Source organism: Aquarana catesbeiana, linkage group LG11, assembly GCF_042186555.1.
Source record: "Aquarana catesbeiana isolate 2022-GZ linkage group LG11, ASM4218655v1, whole genome shotgun sequence".
Classification (NCBI taxonomy): Eukaryota; Metazoa; Chordata; class Amphibia; order Anura; family Ranidae; genus Aquarana; species Aquarana catesbeiana.
In genome coordinates, this window is record NC_133334.1 from 218,280,599 (window position 1) to 218,306,783 (window position 26,185).

Consider the following 26,185-nt stretch of genomic DNA (forward strand, 5'->3'; position numbering starts at 1 on the left):
CTACTTTAAATACTCTAAAACTAGAGCGAAAATGTTTTTGGCTTTAATGCCAACTTTAACTTTTTTTTAATAAATAGCCTTTGCACAAAAGTATCCCCAGTATCCCCAGTAGGTTAAAATACGTTGTGCAATTTTGTAAACTGCTTCCTGTCTGGGCCATTGTAAAGTGACGTTCGGGCAGGAACCTTGTTGTTCCGAGAGGGCGTCATATTTTGTCCTCCCAAGAACGTGCCTAGCATGGCCCCTCCAGGCTGTGCTACGGCGTTATCTGTCACATGATTGATCAGTGTACCGACCTGCTGTTGGTAAAACATGATCACTGTAACCAATCACAGCAGATCATATGTCAGTTGTAAACAATGAATGGCTTCCTTTCATGCCATTCATTGTATACAATTGTGTTGCTAGCTGTGATTGGTCACAGTGATCACATGGTACAATCACAGCCCATTTGTACCATGTGATTAGCTGAGGCCAATCACAGCTAATCACAATAATACAAAATGTCTACACACTGTCATTCTGTAAAAATATTTGCATGTAGCAGTGAAATTCACTGCTATAAGCAAACATAGAATGTGAAAAAAAAAATCCTGATGAACTCCCCACAGTGGTACAGTGTTATGGTAACATTGTATTGCTCTGGTAAGAGTATGCCAACAAAATAAAATAAAAAAAATATAGTGAGAATGTGGAACTCTCTTCCACAAGTGGTGGTGTCAGCGGGGAGTATTAATATATTAAAACTTCAAAAAAATGCGCCATGACTCACACACACACACACACACACACACACACACACACACACACACACACACACAGCAGTTTTGTGCTGGATTGCTGTACAGATCTGGAAGAAAATACACAAAGGACACTCTTGATTGAAGTAAAAATACACATGGTGTTTTGTATTTGGACAAAATTGGTTTAGCATAAAGTTCAGCTTTAAGCAGTGCTTTTACTGATGAAATCTCTCCACCAGGTTAGAGTATATGATCCCAATACTCCGCAAAGGCGACCAGTTCTGGAGGCTTTATTTGGTGAGGATCCACTGACAGCACTGAGCATTACTCCAGATGGCAGGTACTTTTTATTTTTAATTTTTTGTAATGAGCTTTGTTTTCCTGTAGCATGTTTATGAGTCTGAAAGAAGAAAAACCAGTAAAGTTGAACTGTTATTATTGTAGTTTAGAAAATTAAGGAAAAAACTGACTTCTCGCACCAGAAAATGTAATTAAAGTGTATGTAAACCCCATTCATGAAATCTGGCTTAGGCACATACATCTGTAGTGTTTACTTATCTCTCTCCAAAGCTCCAAGTCTTGTGTCTTTTTCTGCTGCTCCGTTCCTCTGTTTTCAGCATGATAACTTCTGACAAGTTCTCTGACACAGGAGATAAAAGCAGCTGGAAAATTGTGGGGTGGGTGCTATAAATAGATTAGCAGGGAGCTGGTTTATTCATAGCACAGCTCTGCAAGTTTCTTCCTTCCTCTGCCTATGTAGGGGGGTGCCTTTTCTCCAATCAGCTGTCACAAAGTGTTTGCTAAGACTCCACACCCAGTGGTGGAACAGGATGAAAACAATTTCTAGCAGGATGTTCACTTTCTAAACTGTGTAGAGAGCTGAAGACAACACATATACAAATAAAACTTATGTAGGAGGCTTTGATTAATATCTGTGTATCATTTGAGGCTGTTCACTTCACTGGGTATATGTGAGGGTTTACATCCACTTTAAAATTCTGTGTAGACTTCAGAAGTCTATGTAGTAATGAGGCCTTTGAAACTGTAGTAATCCTATGTTAGAAAACCCCTTAGAAAGGATCAGTGATAGGCATTTGCTTATGTGTTTGGTCATCTCTGTGAGCATATACTTATGAAGATCAAATAGCTTAATGGGTGGGGTTTGGATTGTCATGTCGTGTTGGAACAGTTTTGCCATGTACTTAGATTTCATTTGTATAATGGTCTGTTCAGTGTGATTATACTTTGGGTTTGACAGACAAGTGTTTGACTGGGATTCTGTGAATTACGGGGATAATCCCTACTCCTTGTGGATAATTAACCTCACTCAGAACTGTTATAATATGCTAGGTAGTTTCTGTCAGGTTGCTTTTCTCATTGGCTTCTTTAGAGCTGCACGATTCTGGCTAAAACGAGAATTACACATTTTTTGCTAGGAATAAAGATCACGATTCTCTCACAATTCTTGCGGCGTAACCTCATCTTTCACATTATACAAAAAAACTGGCCTAACTTTACTGTTTATTTTTTTAAATTCATTTGAAGTGTATTGTTTCACAAAAAAAATACGTTTGAAAGACTGTTGTGCAAATACAGTGTGACATAAAATATTGCAACGACTGCCATTTTATTCTCTGGGGTCTCTGGAAAAAAAAAATATATATAATGTTTGGGGGTTCTAAGTAATTTTCTAGCAAAAAATACTGATTTTAACTTGTAAGCAAAGGGTTTAGTCTTTAAGTGGTTAAACTGAACTCATTTACAGACCAACCTTCATCCCTTTGATCTAAAAAGAACTAAAACATACATTGTATCTCTTCCCTTCTCTTTAGCTCTCAGCTTCTTTTTTTTTTTTTTTTCTGACAGCTTGGCTCTGCATTGTTAACACAGAATCGCAGAAATGGCTGATTAGCATCGTGAGGGGGGTTGAATCGGGATCCCGATATTATTATTAATTAATATATATATATTATTTATTTATTTTTTTTTTTTTTTTTTATACGATTAATTGTGCAGCTTTAGGCTTCTTCTATGTCTTGGAATGTGCAGCAGTGAGCTATTCACAACCCTGGCTGCTTATCACAGAGTCTACTCTTCTTGTTACAGTCTCACTTTTACTGTTGTCGTCTGAATTATTTAATACAACAGAGCTAGTGCAATGTGTCAGCATCTTCCATGAACCTTTAATTTTTGCACGTTTAAAATAGCTTAACTTGGATCTCTTTGCTTCCCCATACAGGTCTGTAGTGGTTGGAAATTCTCATGGTAACATGGGTGTAATTGACTTGAGGAAAGGTAAGGATTTTTTAATTAAAAGAAAAGTATGGGAATGTTTTTTATTTTTGTTTTTTAAATCATGCTTACCTAGGTGGATGCAGCATTGATCCCCCCACCAGCTCTAAGACTGAGAACCAAACGTTCAAACACCGCTGAACGCTCAGTTCTCAGAGCTTTCTGGACAGAGAGCTGGTGACTGTCAGTCAGCTGCTCTCTGCTCTGGGCCTTTCCCGCGCTCACTGGAGCGCTGTGCTGTGGAGGGGGCGGGAGCGAGCGGCTTGCTGAGAGGCTGACCTGAGTGCCAATCCAGGCATGTGGGCTGATCCCAACCATATGGTCTCGGTCTTTCCTGAGCTATGATCCACAGAAGTACAGCCAAACGAGCTTTGGCTGTACTTCTCCTTTTAAGGAACAAGTGTACTCTTAGAATACCAAAGCTCAATATATCAAACTAAATCAAGTTTGTTTTCAAATATATTGTCTGTTTTTTTTTTCTTCTGCTGTTCCCTGAAAGCTCAATTGGAAACTCACCTCTCCAGGCAGGTTCATTTTCCTGGCTAATGGCCATTAAAGGGAGGCTTGCAGACACTTTAAAATACATGTGTGCTTATAACAGACAATATCGAGAGTATTCCAGTAATTATGCATGATTACATCTTCTCCTGTCTGTAGTGGTGACTAGTGAACATATATAGTGCATCCGGAAAGTATTCACAGCGCTTCACTTTTTGCACATTTTGTTATTTTACAGCCTTATGCCAAACTGGACTAAATTCATTATTTTAATACACAATTGGATCTCACAAAGAGCTGCTACCTAAGATCTTAACACTGCGCCACAAAAAATACAAATTGAGCAAATAAGAATAGAGCAGCCACCTCAAAGAAAAAAGTATGATAAACCAGATCTACCAAATGTAAGCCAAAAGGTAAAGAGTGGTGCTAAATGATACAATACATAGATAAGTATTACACACCCAATGAGTAATGCTTTGTAAACATGAGAATAGTCCATATAATAAGACAATAACAGCAAAGTGGTATCTTCGTGATGAGAAGTTCAAATGATAGACTTATCTGACACCGCGCCTCGTGATCACTACAGTGTCTCCACTCCCCAATTAGATGTAAACTCACCAGCATTAGTTGCCTCACACTCTCACTTACAAGAAGGCAAGTTAAAATCACGAATCACAGGATGAAGTCGCTATGACGAAACGCGGCTGTACGGCAACCAGAAGTGATGTTTACGCATCACCGGAAGTGAAGTTCCGTTCTGTGTATTTTGACGCGCTGGTCGAGTGAGATTAGGTGTTTAAGCCACTCCTCAGTAAAAGGCACATGACAGTCCGCCTGGAGTTTGCCAAAAGGCACCTGAAGGACTTTCAGACCATGAGAAACGAAATTCTCTGGTCTGATAAAGCAAAAATTGAACTCTTTGGCCTGAATGGCAAGCGTCATGTCTGGAGGAAACCACTCACCGCTTATCACCTGACCAATACTATCCCTACAGTGAAGCATGGTGGTGGCATCATCATGCTGTGGGGATGTTTTTCAGTGGCAGGAACTGGGAAACTAGTCAGGATCGAGGGAAAGATGAATGCAGCAATGTACAGAGATATTCTTGATGAAAACCTGCTCCAGAGCATTCTCGACCTCAGACTGAGGTGAAGGTTCATCTTCCAAACAACGACCCTAAGCACACAGCCAAGATAACAAAGGAGATGGCTATGGGACAACTCTGTGAATGTCCTTGAGTGGCCCAGACTTGAACCCGATTAAACAGCTTTGGAGAGATGGCTGTTTCCCCCGACGCTCCCCATTCAACCTGATTGCGCTTGAGAGATCCTGCAAAGAAGAATGGGAGAGACTGCCCAAGCTTGTAGCATCATACTCAAAAAAGACTTGAGGCTGCATTTCCGGATGCATTGTATTCAGAGTTGTCCCCTTATACAACAAAAATGCAAGCTCTTTGCCTCTCCATCCCTTCTGTCTCTAGATTTCTCTGCTGATTAACTGCAGTGATGTTTGCTACTGCTGTGTATAGAGGAGAGTTGTATCAAAAAATTCTGTGCCAGAATTCATTGTCGGCAAAGTCACTTTTCTGAATGATTTGTATTTTTCTACTTAGGTCGGCTTTTATGTTCCCTGAAGGGCAGTGCTGGTTCTGTGCGCTCCATTCAGTGTCACAAGTCTATGCCCGTTGTTGCTTCCTGTGGTCTAGACAGGTTTATGCGGCTCCATAACCTCAATGACAAAGAACTTCTACACAAGGTAAATATCTTAGGTTTTATGACAGAACATAGTTACCAATGGCAGCCCATATTTTGATTTGAAAATGTGCGCATTATCAGAAACGTGATGAGAAATATGTAGGCTACACCTGCTGGCCTTTTTCTTTCTAAAATAGGGGTTGCCTGTTAGCAATGGCAACCCCAAATTTTTCATTCTAAAATGTGTGCATTACCAGAAACGTGCTAAGAGAAATATGTATCCTGCAGCTTCTGACCTTTCTTTGCAAAATTCTAGTTGCCAGGCTTTCAGGCTGATCTACTGGCTTCAATACTTTGTCACTGACCCAGGACTTCTATGCTTATTAGGTGGTCTGACTTAATTTGCTATATGCTTGTTCTGTGGCAGAAGCTCCATTTTAGCCACTGGATCACCCCAACAGAGAGGCAGCTAGCTTTTCAGATGTAGAGATCACCAATGATATAATATATATTTTACATTTCTTCCAACACTGGTTTGATAAATCGTAACACAATTGAGAATTCCACAACACTGTATACTACCTGACAACTGTTCCAGGTTTTCGCTAAGTAGAGAACTTGACGGCAAAACTGACAGTGCGTACAGCCAGAAAAGATTTTGCTGTGGCTATAAAGCCCAAAAGGGGTTCACCCTAAGGAACCCATATACCTAAGACGGCTTCTAGTATAGCATTAGGAATAACGGAAACGTGTGTGTTTCTAGCCGTGGGGGGTGGGGCTGACTAGAGGAGGAGACAGATCGCTGTTCCTGATTAGTAGGAACAGCAGATCTGTGTCTCCTCTCCTGTCAGAACGGGATTTGTGTGTTTACATACACACACACACACACACACACACACACACACACACACATCCCGTTCTGGCTCTCGTGCCTGTGATCGCAGGTGGCCGGCAGACATCGCGGGCGCCGGCCACGTGCAGTGGGCGCGTGCCTATCGCCCTTAAAGGTGCCAGTGTACCCCTTTGGCGATTTGCGGGATTGTGCCGACCTGCCGCAGCTGGTCGGCAAGTGGTTAACTCTAGGACATTTTACAAAGCTACAACACATTTGTTCTATTACTAAATACACATTTTAAATAGCAAATAGTTGCCATTTTTTTGGTGCACAAAATTTGTTATAACAAGTATGGATACATTTTCCTTTTTTTTTTTAAATCTTGTCCAAAAATAAACATATCGGGTTCAGTCATTTTTCAGCCTTAAGCCTTCAGCTTTCCTATAAGTGATCACATTCCCTCTGTTCTCAGCTGCATAAGGGCTGGGGGAGGAGAAGCAGCAGCACACTGAGCTTACCAGTGAATGGCTGTGCAGTGGGGGGGGTGTCAGGACAAGTCTTATCATTGGAGGAGAGGCCCTGAAATGTCAAAATAGCACAACCCCCCCCCCCAATGACCCCATTTTGGAAAGTAGACACCCCAAGCTATTTGCTGAGAGGCATGGTGAGTATTTTGCAGCTTTCATTTGTTTTTGAAAATGAAGAAAGAAAAGGAAAATGTATTTTTTTTTCTTTTTTCAATTTTCAAAACTTTGTGACAAAAAGAAACCTCTGCAAAATACTTAACATGCCTCTCTGCAAATAGCTTGGGGTGTCTACTTTCCAAAATGGGGTCATTTGCGGGGGGGTTTGTGCCATCTTGGCATATTATGGCCTGTGATACTGTGATAGGCAGTGAGGAGTGAAATCACCATTTTACGCCCTTAGAAATCCTGAAGGCAGTGATTGATTTTCGGGGTCCCGTACATGGCTAGGCTCCCAAAAAGTCTCACACATGTGGTATCCATGTACTCAGGAGAAGCAGCAGAATGTATTTTGGGGTGTAATTTCACATATGCCCATGGCATGTTTGAGCAATGTATCATTTCAGTTGCAACTTTGTGTACTTTTTTTTTTGTCATTTTTCAATCACGTGACAAAAAATAAAATATTCAATGTGCTCAACATGCCTCTTGGCAAATTCCTTGGGGTGTCTACTTTACAAAATGGGGTCATTTTGGGGGGGGGGGGGGATTGTACTGCCCTGCCATTCTAGCACCTCAAGAAATGAGATAGGCAGTCATAAACTAAAAGTTGCGTAAATTCCAGAAAATGTACCCTAATGTTTAGACGCTAAAACTTTTGCGCAAACCAATAAATATAAGCTTATTGAATTTTTTTTTTTTTTTTTATTACCTGTGTGGCGGAAGGCAATTTGGCCTAAATGTATGACTAAAATTGAGTTTTTATTGTATTTTTTTTTTTTTTTTATAACAAATAGTAGAAAATATTTTTTCGTTTACAGAGCAAAAAATAAAAACCGCAGAGGTGATCAAATAGCACAAAAGAAAGCTCTATTTGTGGGAAAAAAAGGACGCAACTTTTTTTTGGTACAGCATTGCATGGCCGCACAATTACCAGTTAAAGCAACGCAGTGCCAAATTGTAAAAAGTGCTCTGGTCAGGAAGGAGGCAAATCCTTCCAGGGCTGAAGTGGTTAAAAAATATTCTGCTTCCTACATCATTGGTGTGGAATCACTTTCCACAGGAATAAATGGTAGTGTATATAAAATGCAGTCGAAACACATCTAAAATTTCATTGTGTTGCAACTGCACTGCATGAAAACTGCATAGATATGAATGTAGCCTAAAGTTTAGGATTGTCTCTTGTTGACAGATCTGCCTTGCTATTGCTCCACTATTAAAGAGCTGCTTGCATAACACACATTTATTACATAATGAAGGAACTCCAGTAAAGCTATATTACTTAGGACTTAGGACAATAAGTAAATCTACTGAAGTGTGTGATAGTATAGAGCACAGGTGTCAAACACAAGGCCCGCGGGCCGAATCCGGCCCTCCAGGCCATTTCATGTGGCCCTCACACCTCTCCTGCAGCTGCAGAAGAGCTCCAGCCCTCCTCTGGTCCTCCTCCAGACCCCTACTTTCTGCTTTCAAGCAATGCATCCAGCTTCTTCCCAGCAGCAGCAGCATAAGGAAAGGGGGTGCACTGTGATGTTAGAGTAGGGGACTCAACTTCTGATGGTGGGGTGGCTCTTGACATCTAATGTAAGGGGAGGGGATGCGCTGGACATCTAATCTTACAGATACAACCGGCCCTTTTGAGGACAATCATAATGCTGATGCGGCCCACGATGAAATTGAGTTTGACACCCCTGGTATAGAGGTTATCTTGCAGTCATCATTTTCTTTGTGCCTTTTACAGGTGTACCTAAAATCGCGGTTAAATTGTCTTCTGTTGACGTCACGTGACAAGTGGGAGGTAAGCTGGAAGCATGCTTATGCAGCCACATAAGAATTTTCATTAAAAAGTGTGTGTAGTGAATGACGAAGACCCTGAAACACAAGACGACAAGAGCAGATTGGCAATTAAAAGTGTATGCATAACTTTTATTTTTTTTCAGCTGAAGATTAGAAAATCTGTCATGTTTTTATTACTACACAAGTGTATCTATATATAAAAAAAAAAAAAAAAAGATACAAAAGAAATATCTTAAAGTGGTTCTAAAGGCAGAAGGTTTTTTTAACTTAATGCATTCTATGCATTACGTTAAATAAAACCACCTGGGTGCAGTTCGTCCTCCTTTATCCTCACCTGAACCCGATCTCGATTCAGCGATGTGCATGAGAGCAGCAGCTCTACTGGGTGTCGGTCTTCTCATTGGCTCACACAGCAGCAGGAGCCAATCAGGAGAGAGTGTGGGGGGGATTGAGGCCGAACCCCAACAGCTTTTGACCGAGCCTGCTCGAGTGCCCCCATAGCAAGAGGCACTTGGCAGGGGGGAGGAGCCAGGACCACCAGCGGGGGACCTAAAAAGAGGATCAGGGTTGCTCTGTGCAAAACCATTACACAAAGCAGGCAAGTATAACATGTTAGATTTTTTTATTTATTTAGAATCACTTTAAGGCAGCAAAACAGACAATTAGCAAGGCCTGGAAGATGCCCACCCTCTTTAAATTAAATCATATCCTGAATGAATTAAAGTGATTGTAAAGGCAGAAGGTTTTTTATCTTAATACATTCTATGCATTAAGATAAAAAACCTGTGTGCAGCAGCCCCCTAATACTTACTTGAGCCCAATCTAGATCCTACGATTTCCACGAGAGACTCGGCTGGCCAGGTCAGTGGCGCTCCACAGCAGTGGAGCACCATTGGCTCCCTCTGCTGTCAATCAAAGTTAATGAGGAAAGAGATGGGGCCGGGCCGTGGCTCCATGTCTAAATGGAGCCATGGAGCTACAGCTTGGCTTGGGTGCCCCCATAGCAAGCTGCTTGCTGTGCAGGCTGGGGGAGAGCCAGAAGGGCCTGCCAAGAGGGACCCGAGGAGGGGAGGATCTGGGATGCTCTATGCAAAACCACTACACAGAGCAGGAAAGTATAACATGTTGTTTTTAAATGATAAAAAGCTTTAGTATCACTTTAAGTCCTCTTGCATGAAAAACTTGACGCTAAATTCACTGATAAAATGGAGAAATTTGTCTCCACCTGGCTACCCTGGACATCTTTCTTTCTCCGGAGTTAGACCAGGACTTCCTGTCTTTATAGGGCGGTGTGGGGGGCCTGTCCACAACTTCCCTTTTTTCCCTGGCTCCTATTTCTTTTCTTCTTCCCTCTTGTGTTGCCTCCCTGTATTGCCCTTCTAAACCCCCTCCTGAATTCTCCTATTGTGTTTTATGTATCTGACCCTGCCAAAGTTGTATGTGACGTCCATATGCTGTTATTCACATTGACATTGAATTGATTGTGAAATCTCCTTTCAACCTGGGCTGCTCTCCCCACACCACCGTGGGGTATTTATATATTATCTGGCTCATGTGCTGATAGTCGGGGGAAACAGTCGAATGCCTCAGGAATTTCACAGTCAGGACTTTGATGCCTGCATAGTGCTCTTTCTTTTCTATTGGTTCTCATCAGTAAAAGGCAACAAAGGGCCAGTTTACTGTCCTTCAGACTTAAAGGGGGCCAGACTGTAGGCATTGGGAGTAGAAAAGGTCCCAACGCCAGTGGGAATCAACAATGCCCCATCTTCGGTGTCATTGGGTGGAATTCTGCTACTTTATTGCCATTGGGGGGGGGGTTATGCCCCATTGTTGGTATTAGTGGATATAAATAGTCCCCCAAGGACCGGATAACAGCAAGCAAAGGGCCACATTTGGCCCCCGGCCATAGTTTGGAGACCACTGGTATAAGGTAAGAAACCTATAATGCTATAGGTAAGGTTTGAGTGTTACCCATTTAAAGTAGAACTGAAGGCAATTTTTTTTTTATTTGTTTTCTATAGAGTAAGTGAGGGTTATAACCCCTGTCATTTTTTTTTTTTTTTTTCTGCCATCTGTGTCCTATTGGGGAGGTTTCCTTTCACTACTTGTCCCACAGCCAAAATGGAAAGTGTGAGGAAATCCTTCTAAAGTAAGGGAGGTCAGGTTTGTCACTAGAACTAGTGTCCTCCATTAGAAGATTTCCCCTCTATACCTCTTCTGGTGACAACCCAAAATTTGGGATTCGCTTTCACTCTGAGATAATGGTAAACAGAAAAAATAGAGCAGATAAATCTTCCTAATGGAGGGACGGAAGACTATATTGGTACTTGACCCTACTATGGGTACAAAGAATAAACAACGCACACATATGGTATCGCCATGATCATCAGAAGTAGAATTTATTTTCATGTGGTTTTTCTTTATTATTGGTGGTCGGTCATGGTAATGGCATAAAAATATAGGCTCCACTTAAAATGAAAAAAAAATGAAATATATATATATATATATATATATATATATATATGTGTGTGTATGTTTCCCTTTTTTCCCTACTATTTTGGGCAAGTTTACCTTTCACAATAAAACAAAAACAGGAGATATCTTTTAACATTTATCAATGAAAGCCCAATTTGTCCTGAAACTAAAACGAGATGTAATCCACCTGTATATATTAAGTAGTTGTGGTGATATGTACAGTTATACTAACACATGTCAAACTTGCAAAATTGGACATTAACATTTGTTTGGACCTTGGTCATGAAGGGGTTAAAAGATTCAGCTTTTTTTTAAAAAGGCGAAGGCTATGTTCTCTGAAAAGTACTAAAGACTGTAGTAGGGGATGGGATTTGTACTCATCATCTGACTGCCCTCAGGCCATAATATCCATTAGTACAAAATCCGTGAGCGCTTTGGAGGTGGAGCTGCTAGCACAAAAGGTGACACACCTAATAAACAATAATAAAACTCAAAAAAGTGCAGCGCTAAAATATTTAACAATCATGTAACACAAAATAAACACAGGAAGAAACATTTTTACATCTCATTACATATCATGCATGTATTATTATCGTCATCTTATATAAACCCATTAAAGATCCAAAAAGTCCAAAAAAACGTTGACGAATGTATCAAAAAGTCCATGAAGTGCAGGAAATGATCACAAATTAGAAAGTCCTCTGACACTTTGTAGTGTAACAATATAAATGTGTAAAGTGACTTTGATGCTCATTCACTAAAAGGTGACTTCAGTACTCTTCCTTCACTAATATGCACTCGCCAGAATTTCATTGATAAACGGCATAAAATGTCAAACCAAACTAGAGAGATTCCCAGCAGTCTTTTCGATCAATCCTCCACAGGAATAGTGCTCAATCAGGGGGAATCCTAGCCAGAAAATTCTCATCACATGGAGCCCAAAAAAAGCAGTATATAGTGTGACGGGAGGGCCCGTGGAACTCAGAATACATCTTATGTCTAAGTCACCCTGTGCCATCCTGGCACAGGGTGAGTGAGAAAATATATCTTGGACTACTTAAAATGGGACAGTAATATTTGTCCACAATATCTCCCAGGATGTATGTAGAGACTATTATTGGTTTGGTTGATTCCGAACTCAACCTGTTAATTGAGTGAGCTGATCACATTAGCCTCCAGGACTGGCTAGGAAACGAACTGTTGATGAATACGCTGAGGAGGGGGGAGATTGTTGTTTGTATTGTTAATTGTAATTAGCTCCTGCTATTGTGTTTATACTACTGTGTTAAGCTCGGTGCCCACAAGTCTGTCCTACAGGTCATGTCTCTGAGTCATCTGGTCTGGGTAAATTTAATAGTAAATTAGCTCATGTTAATTAGGTTAGCTTTGAGTCATCCTGGTGTATAAAATTGTGTGAGATCTCAAATAAAGAGTCAGTCCTGATGTACCCCAAGACTGGTGTTGTCTAGTTCTTGGGGGTTCCTATAGCCAGATCCATTGGACTCGTGTTCCAGAACTTAAGAAGCGGTATATGACGGAAGCACTCAAGCGAAGTGAGGGACGTTCCGTGACATATAGTATACTATATTTATTAGGATATATGGCAATTTAAAACTGCTAGTAAAATATTCCATATGGTGTACACCACAGTATAAAACAAACTTACCAGACTTCCATTAGTGGCCACCGATCCGAACCTCGGATACGGCAGGGTGACAGCACGTAAGGCCCCCCTCCCTGCATACAAGTCGTCTTTTTAGTGAATGAGCACTGTAATCACTTTACACGTTTATGTTACACTGCGAAGTATCACCTTCAGAGGACTTTCTAATTTGTGATTTCCTGCACTTTGTGGACATTTTGATACATTCTTTCACGTTTGTGGACTTTTAGATCTTTTAATAGATTATATAAGATGACGATATTAATACATGCATGATATGTGATAAGAGATGTCAATTTTTTCTTTCTGTTTATTTTTTGTTTTATAATTGCTAAATATTTTAGCACTGCACTTTTTTGAGTTTTATTAGTAATATCCATTGGTTGTCACATATTTGTGAATACTTGGCTGAATGTTCAGGTTTATGCCTAAAGAGAGGAAAAAGACCCGTGACCATTTTTTTAAGTTCTGTGACTGCTTAAACCTCCTAGTAAGTTCTGTGTTCAGTCTTTTTTATTGAGGAGATTTTCCTAAATACAAAAAGTGCAGGAGTATAGTATGGAGCATAATTTATGTGATAAAACAAGAATGACCACTTAGCAATTCATGCTATTGATTTGATATGCTAGAGGTCTTTGGAGTCATACCATTGCAATTATTTGGCAGAAAGAGTGAAGGAGGAGGAGATAAGAGGGCTAGGGGCTGAGGATAGTGTAAGGAAAGGGGAGGGAGGGTCCAGGGGATACAGGTTGGTCCAGTGAGCTGCTGGGGGCTTTAGTGTTACAGGTCAAGGAGGCACCTATCAAAGTCTGCAAGCAGGAAATGAGTAACCCAGGTTTCAGAATTGAACGTGGAGCCCTGAAGTTTGGTTGTAAGCTTTCCATTAGTATAATCTAGTTGTAACCTCCAAAATATGAAGTGTCCTAGAAAGCCATACTTTTTTGCAATAGCTTGTCACGGCTATTAGACCATGACTCATAAGTGTAAATTGGTGCCGTGTAATGATCTAAGTCTTTAGGTTTAAGAGTGCTTTTGTTAGGTGCCTATAGGGAGTGATTTTTTTTTTTTTGGAAGACACGTAGTAGCTGAAAACCTGCAACCAGAACACCTGTGTGAATGGGCAGGTTCAATAAGTATGATAAAATGTGGCTACAGAAACCGTTTTGGAGAGTGACCTGGGAGCACATAAGCTATGTGAGGGCAAACTAGATATCCATGTTAGCAGGACTTTATAGTAAGTATCTACAGCTGAGACATTTTGGGAGCAAGATTTGGTCATGCTCCATATTTGGGCCAGTCAGTGGGGTTGATTTACAAAACTGGAGAGTGTAAATCGTGTAGCTCTGCATAGAAATCAATCAGCATCCAGTTTTTTTGTCAAAGCTTAATTGAACAAGCTGAAGTTAGAAGCTGATTGGCTACCATACACAGCTGCACCAGATTTTGCACTCTCCAGTTTTAGTAAAACAACCCCAATTTGTTCAAGGTCAACTTCCTGATCTGCCTCCCAGCTCTAAACAGAATTGTTGGATGCTAGTACAAAATTGGACCAGAATGTAGTATAAAGTAGCTATATAATTCCTGGTAAGTGAGAGTCGTCTTTGCTTTGGAATTAAAATGGCGTAAGCAAAAATCCGGCATTCAAGAGGCAGCCAGTAGAGGAAATGTCTTACTTGAAAATATCTCCATGTTTGGTAGACGATACTTAGAATGCAGAGTGTGGAATATAGGGTCATGCTAGAAGTGACAAGGTCGCCCAGGGCAAAGATACCAAACTGCAATCCCCCTTGATGTGGGATCAGGGGATTGTACTCCTCCTTGTCTCCAAGATCGCTGCTCAGCTCTGGATCTGCCAATTGGGTTTCGTGTAGACCTGGACGTTCACAGTAATGTTGTGGTACCTTCCTGCTGTGGTCTGTGCCGTTGCTGGTCTCCTTGCCTCAGAACCAAAAATAAAAGGCAGACAATGCATGCCAGTCACAGTGGAGTATGTAGTTGCACAGATTAGGGAGAAGCAACAGTTTGTATATGTCAGATCACTTAGCTATGAAGAATTTAGTAGCTAAGACCCCTTTCACAATGGGGCGCTTTTCAGGCGTTTTAGCGCTAAAAATATCACCTGAAAAGCACCTCTCAAGCCAACCCGATGTGAAAGCCCGAGAGCTTTCACACTGGGGCAGTGCGCTTGCAAGACGGGGGGAAAAAAAGTCCTACAAGCAGCACTGCCCCTGCCCATTGAAATGAATTGGCAGCACCGCCGAAGAGCCTGCAAAGCGCTTCGGCAGCGCAGCAACAGGGGCGCTATTAATCCTTTCTTCAGCCGCTAGTGGGGGTTAAAAGTGCTTTGCTAGCAGGCAAAAAGTGCTGCTAAAACTAGGGGCGCTTTACCGCTAACGTCAGCACCGCCCCAGTATGAAAAAGGTCTAATAGGTTGGGGAGAAAGGGGTGGAAAAAAGCAACTTTTGCAGTTTTAAAACTGGGCACATGCTTGTGTTGATGTCCTTTCGAATTGTAAAAGTTGCAAATCCAGCAGAGTCCCGATCTGACAGCACTCCTGTATTAGGAGCCAGCAGCTATGTGTACATGATACAGGAGCACTGCACTGGCAATCCAAGAAGGTTGTGTAAGTAGGGTGTCATGCCCCACTCACATCCTGACGACACTCCTCCTGTCAGTGAGCAGTGCCTCTTGCAGCTGGTGCTTTTGACTCTGGTATGTGTTTTTGCCATCTGGCTGTGCTGCTGTTTGATTGGCCCTCCCATATCCTTGTGGATGATCCATGTGTTGTTTTTGCTTGCTCTGCCACCCCCGTTTTTTTTTTTTTACATGTAAATGAGCTTTGTTTAAGAAAGTGTTTGCTTTGTGATCCTACTAATATTCGCGCCCTGTCATTATTTTTCTTTCCATACGTCACAATTTCTATCTCAAATGAGACCCAAGGAGAGTAAGTTTAGGATGGTGATGACTGTAGTTACCTTATAAATGTCATTGACTAATCCGTCTGAAAACACCTACCCTATGGGGTCGATTTACTAAAGGCAAATCCACTTTGCACTACAAGTGCACTGCAAATGCACTTGAAAGTGCAGTCACTGTAGATCTTAGGGGGGCATGCAAGATAAATAAAAAACAGCATTTTAGCTTGCACATGAATGGATGATAAAATCAGCAGATCTTCCCCTCAGATCTACAGCAACTGCACTTTCAGGTGCACTTGTGGTGCAAAGTTGATTTGCCTTTAACCCCTATGTCTGGTGACCCTCTTCTAATTTTTAGGGGTACTAAAACTCTCTACATTTTGTATTTATGGTGGCTTTATTTTTCTTTACCACCCTAATTAAAAAGCGTTTAGATAAGAAGACTAATGAACCTATTGCTTAACTTAGCGACACGTATGAAATTAGAAAAGTCTGAACTTGAGGCCAGTGGCTGAAGCCATTGGATCAGCATGACTGCCTATTAACTAGTCAAATAATGATGAAAACCTTGTGCAATACCAACATATAGGGCAAATAAATGCTGCTGCTGCCACCTACTATGTGTTCCCACATCCAAATGTATGTAATATATTAATAACTGTAGTGCTGCTCTCTGATAACATGTTTATTATGAGAACCTCACATATGAAATATATTATAAACCAGCAAAAACTTCCTTAAATAAATAATAACATCACCCTAGTGTGTTTGATACTCCCAAAACGTTAATACCATTTGTAATTACAATCCCATAGAGTAAAATATAGTAAATTAGAACGCTATCAGTGTTAACAATCCAAACATTGAAGCATGTGCACTAACAAGTCCATAAATCCAAGTGCTCAAAGTGTCCACTTCACTTCTGCAGGCCTCTCTGCCCTTATATGAACAGTACCCAAATAGCTGTGAGTTGCCAGTGTTCCAAATCCGTGTGCCTTAAGTCCTCACCTTTGGTATGCGACCCATATAATTTAGGTCATGTGAACTTATCTCTAACCATGGATCAGAAATGGAGTCACCCTCTCTTCCTCCCAGGGAACACTCCTTCAGTGGGGGAAATGATGGACAGGTCCCTTTAAGAAATCCAGCTCATGTCTCCATAGTGAAAGTTATCACTCCCAGAAAAAAAGAAAGATTGCTAATGGTGCAATATTGTTTAAAGAAATGCACTCCCTTATTCAAAAAAGATGTACTCACATTAAAAACCTCTTATCCAGCATGCAATACACAGTGTCTCTCACCAACTTCTGGTCTCGATCTTTACCAGAAGTGACATCACCCGGCTCTGCTCCTTTAATTGGTTTATAAAGTATATTTTATTATTTCACGTGTGAGGTTTTAGCAGTTGGCACGTTATCACAGAGTAGCACTACACCCAGTTATTTAAAATACTATTAACTGATCAGAGTGCCAGTTTCCTTACTTCAAAGGACACCTTTAAGGATATAGATATGGAAGCTGGCTTGCTTTTTAAGGTACATGCTCTTAGGTGGTTATTTTTCAAAATTTGTGTCGTATCTAGATCTAGAGCTAATACACATTTCTTGGAAATGTTATAAACCACTTATAGTATTTAGAACACTGCTGTGTTTTATACTGTTGTGATGTTTGAATAAAAACAAAAAACAAAACCCTAGATACTACCTCTAAGAGGTGCTCATGCTTTGAGAAATAGAACCTGAAACACATGGGTTTGCCACTCAATCCTACTTTGGTTGAGCACGTGTGCCGTAGGGATCCTTTGTCCAAAGGTGCGCTGTCTTTAATTAACAAATCTGTCTTGACTGGTGATATGCAAGACCCCCCAACTTCTGTTTTACAATTGGAAAGGGACCTGGGGAATCCTAATCAGTCAATCAGTCAGTGGTCCTAAATATGGGATGATTTTTTTCATGGGTGACCAATTCTTCCTTCCTGGAGACTAATTACAAGCTTCTACTTCGATGGTACCCTCTTAGAGTGCAACATTTGTGCTGGATGCCTCGGATCTTTGCTTTTGGGGCTGCAGTATGGCTGCTGTGTTGGTATATGTGTGGTGGGGTTGCCCAAGGATTAAACGCTTTTGAACAGTGGTTTACCCATTAATGCATACAGTGATAGCATTCCACTTATGAGGCCTTGCTGAAATTAAAGACCCCCATATGCACCTCAAGTCAATTTAAATGTATCTCCTTTGTATTTATGACAGCTAAACAAGCTTTGGCTATAGGGCTTGTAAGTCGGGAGTCCCTACCCTGGCACAGGTCAAACATGAAAATGTCATGGAATTAGACGATTGAGAAACTGACTGCCACTTTATTTGATAAAACAGAGATTAGGAAGACTTGGAACTCCTGGATCTCAAATTATTTATAATACAGTTGTGTGCATTTATTATCTACTCTTGGGCCTTGCATGCATGGGGAGTTGCTACTCATTGTACCTCACTGTGAACCATACCCACATGCGGGCTTAATGTTGGTGTATTGTTTACTATGTACAGTAACATAATTTATTGAAAAATGACATGTTGCAGCACAGTAAATGTTTGGTTATGGGTGGAGCTGTTAGTGGGACTTGGGTTATGAAGGTAAATAGTTATTAATTATAGATTTAAGTTATTATTTGACTCATATTCAGGAAGAAGAGTTGACTCCACTCCCCACACAAGATGTGAAGGATGAGGAAGATGATGAAGTCTGGGGTAACTTGGAAACTGTGATAGACAAAACCTCTACCAAGAAGAAAGAAGGGAAAAGGAGGAGTGCTGCAGAGGATATAGCAACTGCAAATACTACTAAAAAGAAGAAGAAAAAGAAGGGTGTATGAATTATGTCAATGTGGAAAATGTTAAAATGCCCTGGAAGACTGGTTCTCTTTCTTACAAGCAGTCACAAGACCGCACACTGCGTCTATTGAGTTCCACTTAACTTTATCTACCCTTCATAGTTTTAGGGTTCCATGTACTGTAAGACGTTGTTGGATGGCAGTTAAATTACACAATCTGGACGGTCTGTTATAGATAAAAAAAAAGATAGTTTGCGTATTTGATATTTTTATATATGTACATAATTGCTAAGCTTATATTGTAAATTTATCTTTTATGTCTTCAGAAACATCATGGACTTCATAAAGTGCTCTTTGGGTGTTTACCGTTGGTAAACCCCAACAACAAACTTCGCTTATATGCTTCCTTTTTTTTTTATACATAATTTTGTTGTTCTATTCATTAAGTGCAAAGAAATGTCTGTTAATCTTACCAGAAATATTGTTAGCTGATAATTAATTCTTCTCTCTGCTTACTGTTATTGCTCTCTCTATGGACTACATAACCCCCCCCCCCCCTGGTTATAGTTGTTTTGTAGGCCTAAAACACTTTCTGTCCTAGGGTGATTTCACTGTTTCTCTATAGCTATATTAGAGTGAGTATTGTCACCCTAGTACAAGGAGAATGTTAGTGACAGAATCACCAGGTAAAAAAGGGAGGGGAGGAGCCTAAGAAGAAGTTAAAAAAAAAAAAAAGCTATGGCCACCACATTAAAGGACTGCCAAGCTGCAGTATATTACATTTGTGTTCTTAGATGGTTGGCTTATTGTTCCTTTTAAAGGGGTTGTAAAGTCGGAAGTTTTTTTTTATCTTAATGCATAGATGTGCAGCTGCCCCCCTAATACTTACCAGAGCCCATCTGTGTCCAGTGATGGCCATGAGTGTCTCAGCTGTCCGGGACTCTCCCTCCTGATTGGCTGAGACACATCAGCAGTGCCATTGGCTCCTGCTGCTGTCCATCAAAGTCAGCCAATCAGGAGAGAGAGGGGGTGGGGCCAAATGGCAGCTCCATGTCTGAATGGAGACACAGAGCTGCAGCTCAGCCTGGGTGCCCCCATAGCAAGCTGCTTGCTGTGGGGAGACTCAATGGGGGGAGGGGCCAGGAGCACAGAAGAGGCACCCAAGAAGAGAAGGATCTGGGCTGCTCTGTGCAAAACCACTGCAAAAGAGCATGTACAGTCAGGTCCATAAATATTGGGACATCGACACAATTCTAATCTTTTTGGCTCTATACACCACCACAATGGATTTGAAATGAAACAAACAAGATGTGCTTTAACTGCAGACTTTCAGCTTTAATTTGAGGGTATTTACATCCAAATCAGGTGAACGGTGTAGGAATTACAACAGTTTGTATATGTGCCTCCCACTTTTTAAGGGACCAAAAGTAATGGGACAATTGGCTGCTCAGCTGTTCCATGGCCAGGTGTGTGTTATTCCCTCATTATCCCATTTACAAGGAGCAGATAAAAGGTCCAGAGTTCATTTCAAGTGTGCTATTTGCATTTGGAATCTGTTGCTGTCAACTCTCAATATGAGATCCAAAGAGCTGTCACTATCAGTGAAATAAGCCATCATTAGGCTGAAAAAACAAAACAAACCCATCAGAGAGATAGCAAAAACATTGTGTGGCTAAATCAACTGTTTGGAACATCCTTAAAAAGAAAGAACGCACCGGTGAGCTCAGCAACACCTAAAGACCCAGAAGACCACGGAAAACAACTGTGGTGGATGACCGAAGAATTCTTTCCCTGGTGAAGAAAACGCCCTTCACAACAGTTGGCCAGATCAAGAACACTCTCAAGGAGGTAGGTGTATGTGTGTCAAAGTCAACAATCAAGAGAAGACTTCACCAGAGTGAATACAGAGGGTTCACCACAAGATGTAAACCATTGGTGAGCCTCAAAAACAGGAAGGCCAGATTAGAGTTTGCCAAACAACATCTAAAAAAAGCCTTCACAGTTCTGGAACAACATCCTATGGACAGATGAGACCAAGATCAACTTGTACCAGAGTGATGGGAAGAGAAGAGTATGGAGAAGGAAAGGAACTGCTCATGATCCAAAGCAATACCACCTCATCAGTGAAGCATGGTGGTGGTAGTGTCATGGCGTGGGCATGTATGGCTGCCAATGGAACTGGTTCTCTTGTATTTATTGATGATGTGACTGCTGACAAAAGCAGCAGGATAAATTCTGAGGTGTTTCAGGCAATATTATCTGCTCCTATTCAGCAAAATGCTTCAAGGGGTTGTAAAGTTTTTTTTTTTTTTTTTTAAATAACAAACATGTTATACTTACCTTCACTGTGCAGCTCGTTCTGCACAGAGTGGCCCCGAACCTGGTCTTCTGGGGTCCCTCGGCGGCTGTTTCAGCTCCTCCCCGCAAGCATTTACCACCTTCATGCGAGCTCCCTCGCACGGTGGTGAGTGCTTGCGGGCGCGCTCCCGTGATACAGCCGGCGGCTATAGCCGCTCGCTGTATCACTCGGCCCCGCCCCCCGGCGCGCCGCGTCATCGGATGTGATTGACAGCAGCGCGAGCCAATGGCTGCGCTGCTTTCAATCCATCCACTGCAGCCAATCAGCGACCAGGCTGAGCTGCAATGAAGCTGACGAGGACGAGGAGCGAAGATTCGAGGCGTCAGGTAAGTAAAACGGGGGCCCTGGGGGCGGCGGTACTGTCAAAAGTTTTTTCACCTTAATGCATAGAATGCATTAAGGTGAAAAAATTTTTACCTTTACAACCCCTTTCAGAACTCATTGGACGGCGCTTCACCGTGCAGATGGACAATGACCCGAAGCATACTGCGAAAGCAACCAAAGACTTTTTTAAGGGAAAGAAGTGGAATTTTATGCAACGGCCAAGTCAATCACCTGACCTGAATCCGATTTGAGCATGCATTTCACTTGCTGTAGACAAAAATGAAGGGAAAATGCCCCAAGAACAAGCAGGAACTGAGGACAGTTGCAGTAGAGGCCCAGCAGAGCATCACCAGGGATGAAACCCAGCGTCTGGTGATGTCTATGCATTCCAGACTTCAGGCTGTAATTGACTGCAAAGGATTTGCAACCAAGTATTAAAAAGTGAAAGTTTGGATGATTGTTAATCTGTCAAACACAAAAAGAAAAATCTCTCCTGCGCTCAGGTGTCCAGGAACTGAACATGTGGTGCGACCACCTATAACAAGGTATTGCCTAGCGTCTTGCAGCCCTCCTCTGAACAATGGGTATTCAAGCTAGAAAAACAGAAAAAGGAGGGCGCACTAACCTAGTGCATTACCACTGATAAACTTTATTGCAGCATAAAAACAGCAAAAATTATACTCACAAACGAGCTATCAAAACCAGCTTTGAAAAGGGCGCAAATGCGCTGTTCTGTGGATCGACACACCAGGACCTATTGCCAAGAGGGTCAGACCGGTGCAAATGGCCAATGGCTAACGCGTTTCAGGGGAGCACCCCCTTCTTCAGAGCCTGAACGGGCAATGGCTGGTCTCTCGAAATTGCCTCTCTATAGATGTATATATGTGTGTGCATAAGTACCTGTGTCTGCCACACCCAATTGGTAGTGACGCCCCCTCGCAAACGGCAACACCCACCCATTCAGGCTTACCCTCCCTGGAACCCTCCCTCTATGTACAAACCCCATTTGCAGCCAAAAGATAGTACTAATAAAAACAAGCAACAGGCATCACTCTATGTTGCTTGCTATATACTGAGCCAACAAATCTGTAGCAAAATCAGTATGGACCACAAACAAAAAAAAACAAAAAAAAAGGGGGTGGGGGGGCGCCGACCACACATACCTCTCCTCCTGCAAGCAGCTCCGTAGATAGCCCCATGCCGTGGACAAATCGCGGTGGATAATACGGGGCTTCTCTGGCTCCAAGGAGCCATATAAGCACTGCACACAGCATGTGGAACGCACGCCGCCCGAAGGACCAGGAAGTGCGGGCGTTCCTGCGTTCCACCCGCAACTTCCGGCCGATCGTGACGTCAGTTCCCCTTCCACAAGCGTCAGAAGACGCTGTGTGCAGGGGATACGGCCCGGAAGCACGGGTGTGTTTGCGTTCCACCCGCTGTTCCGGCCGTCATGGAGTTGCCTGTGAATGGCCAGAAACGTTGGTGCGCACGCATCCCCGTAGGTCTGCGCGCCTCCCACCAATAGCTCCACTGCTGACAGCTATCCTAGGCTGACAATGCCTGCACAGTACAGGCAGCATTCTAGTCACAGCCACAGGCAGCTCGCAGCCCCCATCACTCTACAAGGACCATTCATGGGATGGATATAGAGAGTAAAGGTGTATTAATAAAAAACACATATGTATAGTAAAAAATAGAGATCAATCTCAAATGGGGAGGTTGGTGAGGAGATCAAATTGATACCAAATGAAAATACTAATAGATGATATTCCGTTGATGTGATCCGCAGAGGTATCCTTCCAAGGTGCGATAAGTTATACAACACATAATATATGTATGGTTCATAGATTTAAAATACGGTTGATAAAACAACATATAATATATATATTTTTCATAAAATATATCTTAAAAAGGTCAAAACATGAAAATCCATAGCAATTAGTCGCTGATCATAAAAATAAGACCAAAAAGAAATCCGTGCACGATGATACCTAAATAATACTGATCAAAAAAATAATAAAATTACAATAAATAAGAGATCTAAAAACAAATGCTCATCGGCCTAAACCATTAATAACACCATTAAAAAACAGCAATGGAGAATGCCAGCTAAGAGACTACGCACCACTCTATATAGATATAATAAAATATAAATATAGTAGAATAAATAACCTATGGCAGGATAGAACATACTATGTCAAATGACCATAGTGACCGTCCCCCCAGCAAATGCCATGGAGGATACCTCTGCGGACTGGCGTACCAAAGACGAGAGAGACCATTGCCCGCTTGCACCTAATGGTAATTGAACACTATATCCCAATGGCGATGAAGTACATAAAATGACATAGACTACATAATGTTGACAAATTAACAAATTGACCACTGTCTAAAAACCAACCACAGCCTGGTAACTAGCTTCTACACATGGAACTAAAAACTGTAAAACTACTACTACATCTGTCAAACCTATCTGCCCCAATTCCTGGTCACTAAACCTAGTGTACCCCATATGACCCAAAAGAGAGCCCCAACCTGCATATTGGTGGCAATAAGCACACTTGAAAGGTCAAACCCTAATTGACCTGGCTAGTGCCACCAATGACTCGGGGGCTTTGACGGGAACTGAAGGAGTTAGACAACATTGTGCAGTTCGATTTCCTCGTTCAGGCCTTTTGGAGCCAGAGTTCCCAAGTGAAAAAATCCAGAAGGCCTCTCTATTACACAGCATTTGATGTTTTTTGCCGCTATCCAAGTCGCTCGGCATCGCTTCTATACCGAACACTTTGAGGCCGTCTGTACTGCTACTATGGGTTTCTTTAAAGTGTTTTGGTATTGAAAAGTTGTCCTTCTCCATAAGGATACTGCTCCTGTGCTCGTTCATTCTGGTCCTCATGGGTCTTGACGTCCGTCCTACATAAAGGAGGCCACAAAGACACAGAAGGCCATAGATGACATACGGGGTGCCGCAGTTGATAAACTGCTTCATCTTGTGAATCCTACCGTCTGTTCCAACGACTTCTTTCTTTCTATGGCACATATGCACGCAGTTCCCACAAGTGTTACTCCCACATCTGTAACTACCCTTCTGGTCAAAAATCGTGCTCCAAATGCTACTAAGCCCTCCATTTCTTTGTTTTCTCACTCTGCTTGGGGCAATAATGCTCCTTAGGTCCTTCGGTCTCCTAAAGACCAAATTGGGATGCGAAGGAAGGCTTGTCTTCAAGATAGGGTCTAATTCAAGGATCCTCCAGTTCTTTTTGAGGATTTTTTGTATTAAGAGGGCCTTGTTGTTATACCTAGTGCAAAATCGTACTTGTGGTCGTTCATCCATGTGAGGATTTGTCTTTTTTTTTCTTCCTTTCCAACACGAGTATTGTCATATAGCACAAGGTATTTTTGGAACGCCTCCTCTATATGCTCCTCTTCGTAACCCTTTTCCTTGAACTTCGTCTTGAGGACAAGGCTTTGTTCTTCGTAATCGTGCTTCAGGGTGCAGGTCCGCCTGAGTCTGCAAAACTGACCAAAAGGTACATTCCTAATCCATCTAGGGTGATGGTGACTCCGGGCGTGGAGATATGAATTACCAGCGCTCGGTTTGAAATGGGGTTTTGAGTAAATGGCCCCAGTGTGGGGCGTGGCCTGGACCAGCATGGCGTGAGGAACACTGACTGAGAGCTCCGCTTGCCCAAAATCCGTGTCCGTCATTCTTGGGGTAACAACCACCGCAAATACCGACCTCTTCAAACTGCCAGCAGTGGGACAGTATAGAGAAGATGTCTCCTCCAAAAAAAGGCACGGACACGGCCGCTAAACTTGCAAAATTCCGCCTACAAGATAAGACAGCCGCAGAGGAAAATGGCGCCGACCAGCCCGCTCCGTCGGACTCAGCTGCAGACGACACTGCCCGCGTCCTGGAAGCAATCTCGGACTGCAAGAGCACCCTCACGTGTAAAATAGAGGAGGTGAAGGTGGATGTGTCGCTAATCCGACAGGACTTGCAGAAACTAAGAGAACGGGTTACTGATACAGAGACACGGATCAGCCAGGTGAAGGACGACATACCGCCATTGCAGATAACAACGGAAAGATTACAACACCAGCTGAACATGGTACTTATGAAGCAAGACGACATGAAAAACCGACTGAGGAGGTGCAATCTAAGGTTTGTGGGATTGCCGGAGGGTGTGGAGGGTGCCGACCCCCCCTCATTCCTGGAGAATCTGCTAATCTCTACCTTTGGCCGGGCTGAATTTTCCACCTCATTCGTGGTGGAGAGGGCACACAGATTGGCCTCCAAACCTCCTCCCCAAGGTGCGCCCCCCAGAACATTCATTGCCAAACTGCTTAATTACCGTGACCGAGATGCTGTCCTCCGCCTCACTAGGCTAAAGGGCAACATCCCATTCAACAATGGAGAGGTCAAAGTCTTCCCAGACTTCTCGGCAGAAGTTCAGAAGAAGCGCGCGCAATTTACAGAAGCCAAACGACAACTGCGGATCCGCCATTACAAATATGCAATGCTCTTCCCGGCCAGATTGCGTGTGGTCGGTGAGGACAGGGCCCACTTCTTTGATACACCAGAAGCGGTACTCGAATGGATGGAAAACAGAGCAGCACCGGACCGAGCACCCTCATAGGATTCTCTAGGATTTCAGATGACCACTAATGCCGTAAACCGTGCATGACGCCTGAATGCATTGCCGACATTACACCATACACCGTGACAAACCGGACTTTGCTCCATCAAGGTACTGTACCATACAAGTTCATGTGGAGCCGGCCCTCACCTTGCCAGTGAACTTTCTCATATTCACATCTCACTATACCCTGCTATGCCTCCCCTGTTTTACCGTCCCCCCTTCCCCCCCCCCTTTTTTCTGGAGCACATCTCCGCAATCTCATCTGGCATACGCCTTTGTCCCCTATGCACATACCATCCATCATGGATGATAACTGTTTTCTTTGGCAAGCAGAAGCCCTTCATGACTTCCAGAAGACACTCTCTAGCGTATACCTCTGCATATCCTTCCACATCCTATCATCCTGGAGGTCATGTTTTGGGAGTCAAG

At 42.4% G+C, this 26,185-nt stretch overlaps 1 protein-coding gene and 1 long non-coding RNA gene across 2 annotated transcripts in view; one reads left to right on the top strand and one right to left on the bottom strand.

Moving 5' to 3' along the window:
• The window catches only part of WDR74 (WD repeat domain 74), a 34,124-nt gene extending 15,305 nt beyond the window's left edge, over window positions 1-18,819 (top strand). Inside the window, exons 7-11 of the mRNA XM_073605316.1 lie at window positions 983-1,083; window positions 2,983-3,038; window positions 5,152-5,294; window positions 8,493-8,549; window positions 18,284-18,819. Coding sequence (XP_073461417.1) covers window positions 983-1,083; window positions 2,983-3,038; window positions 5,152-5,294; window positions 8,493-8,549; window positions 18,284-18,472 — 546 coding nt within the window. The 3' untranslated portion in view covers window positions 18,473-18,819. The remainder of the gene's footprint in view (window positions 1-982; window positions 1,084-2,982; window positions 3,039-5,151; window positions 5,295-8,492; window positions 8,550-18,283) is intronic.
• LOC141112460 (uncharacterized) overlaps window positions 882-26,185 on the bottom strand; it is a 54,431-nt gene continuing 29,127 nt past the window's right edge. Inside the window, exon 2 of the long non-coding RNA XR_012236605.1 lies at window positions 882-1,143. This is a non-coding gene — a long non-coding RNA (uncharacterized lncRNA). The remainder of the gene's footprint in view (window positions 1,144-26,185) is intronic.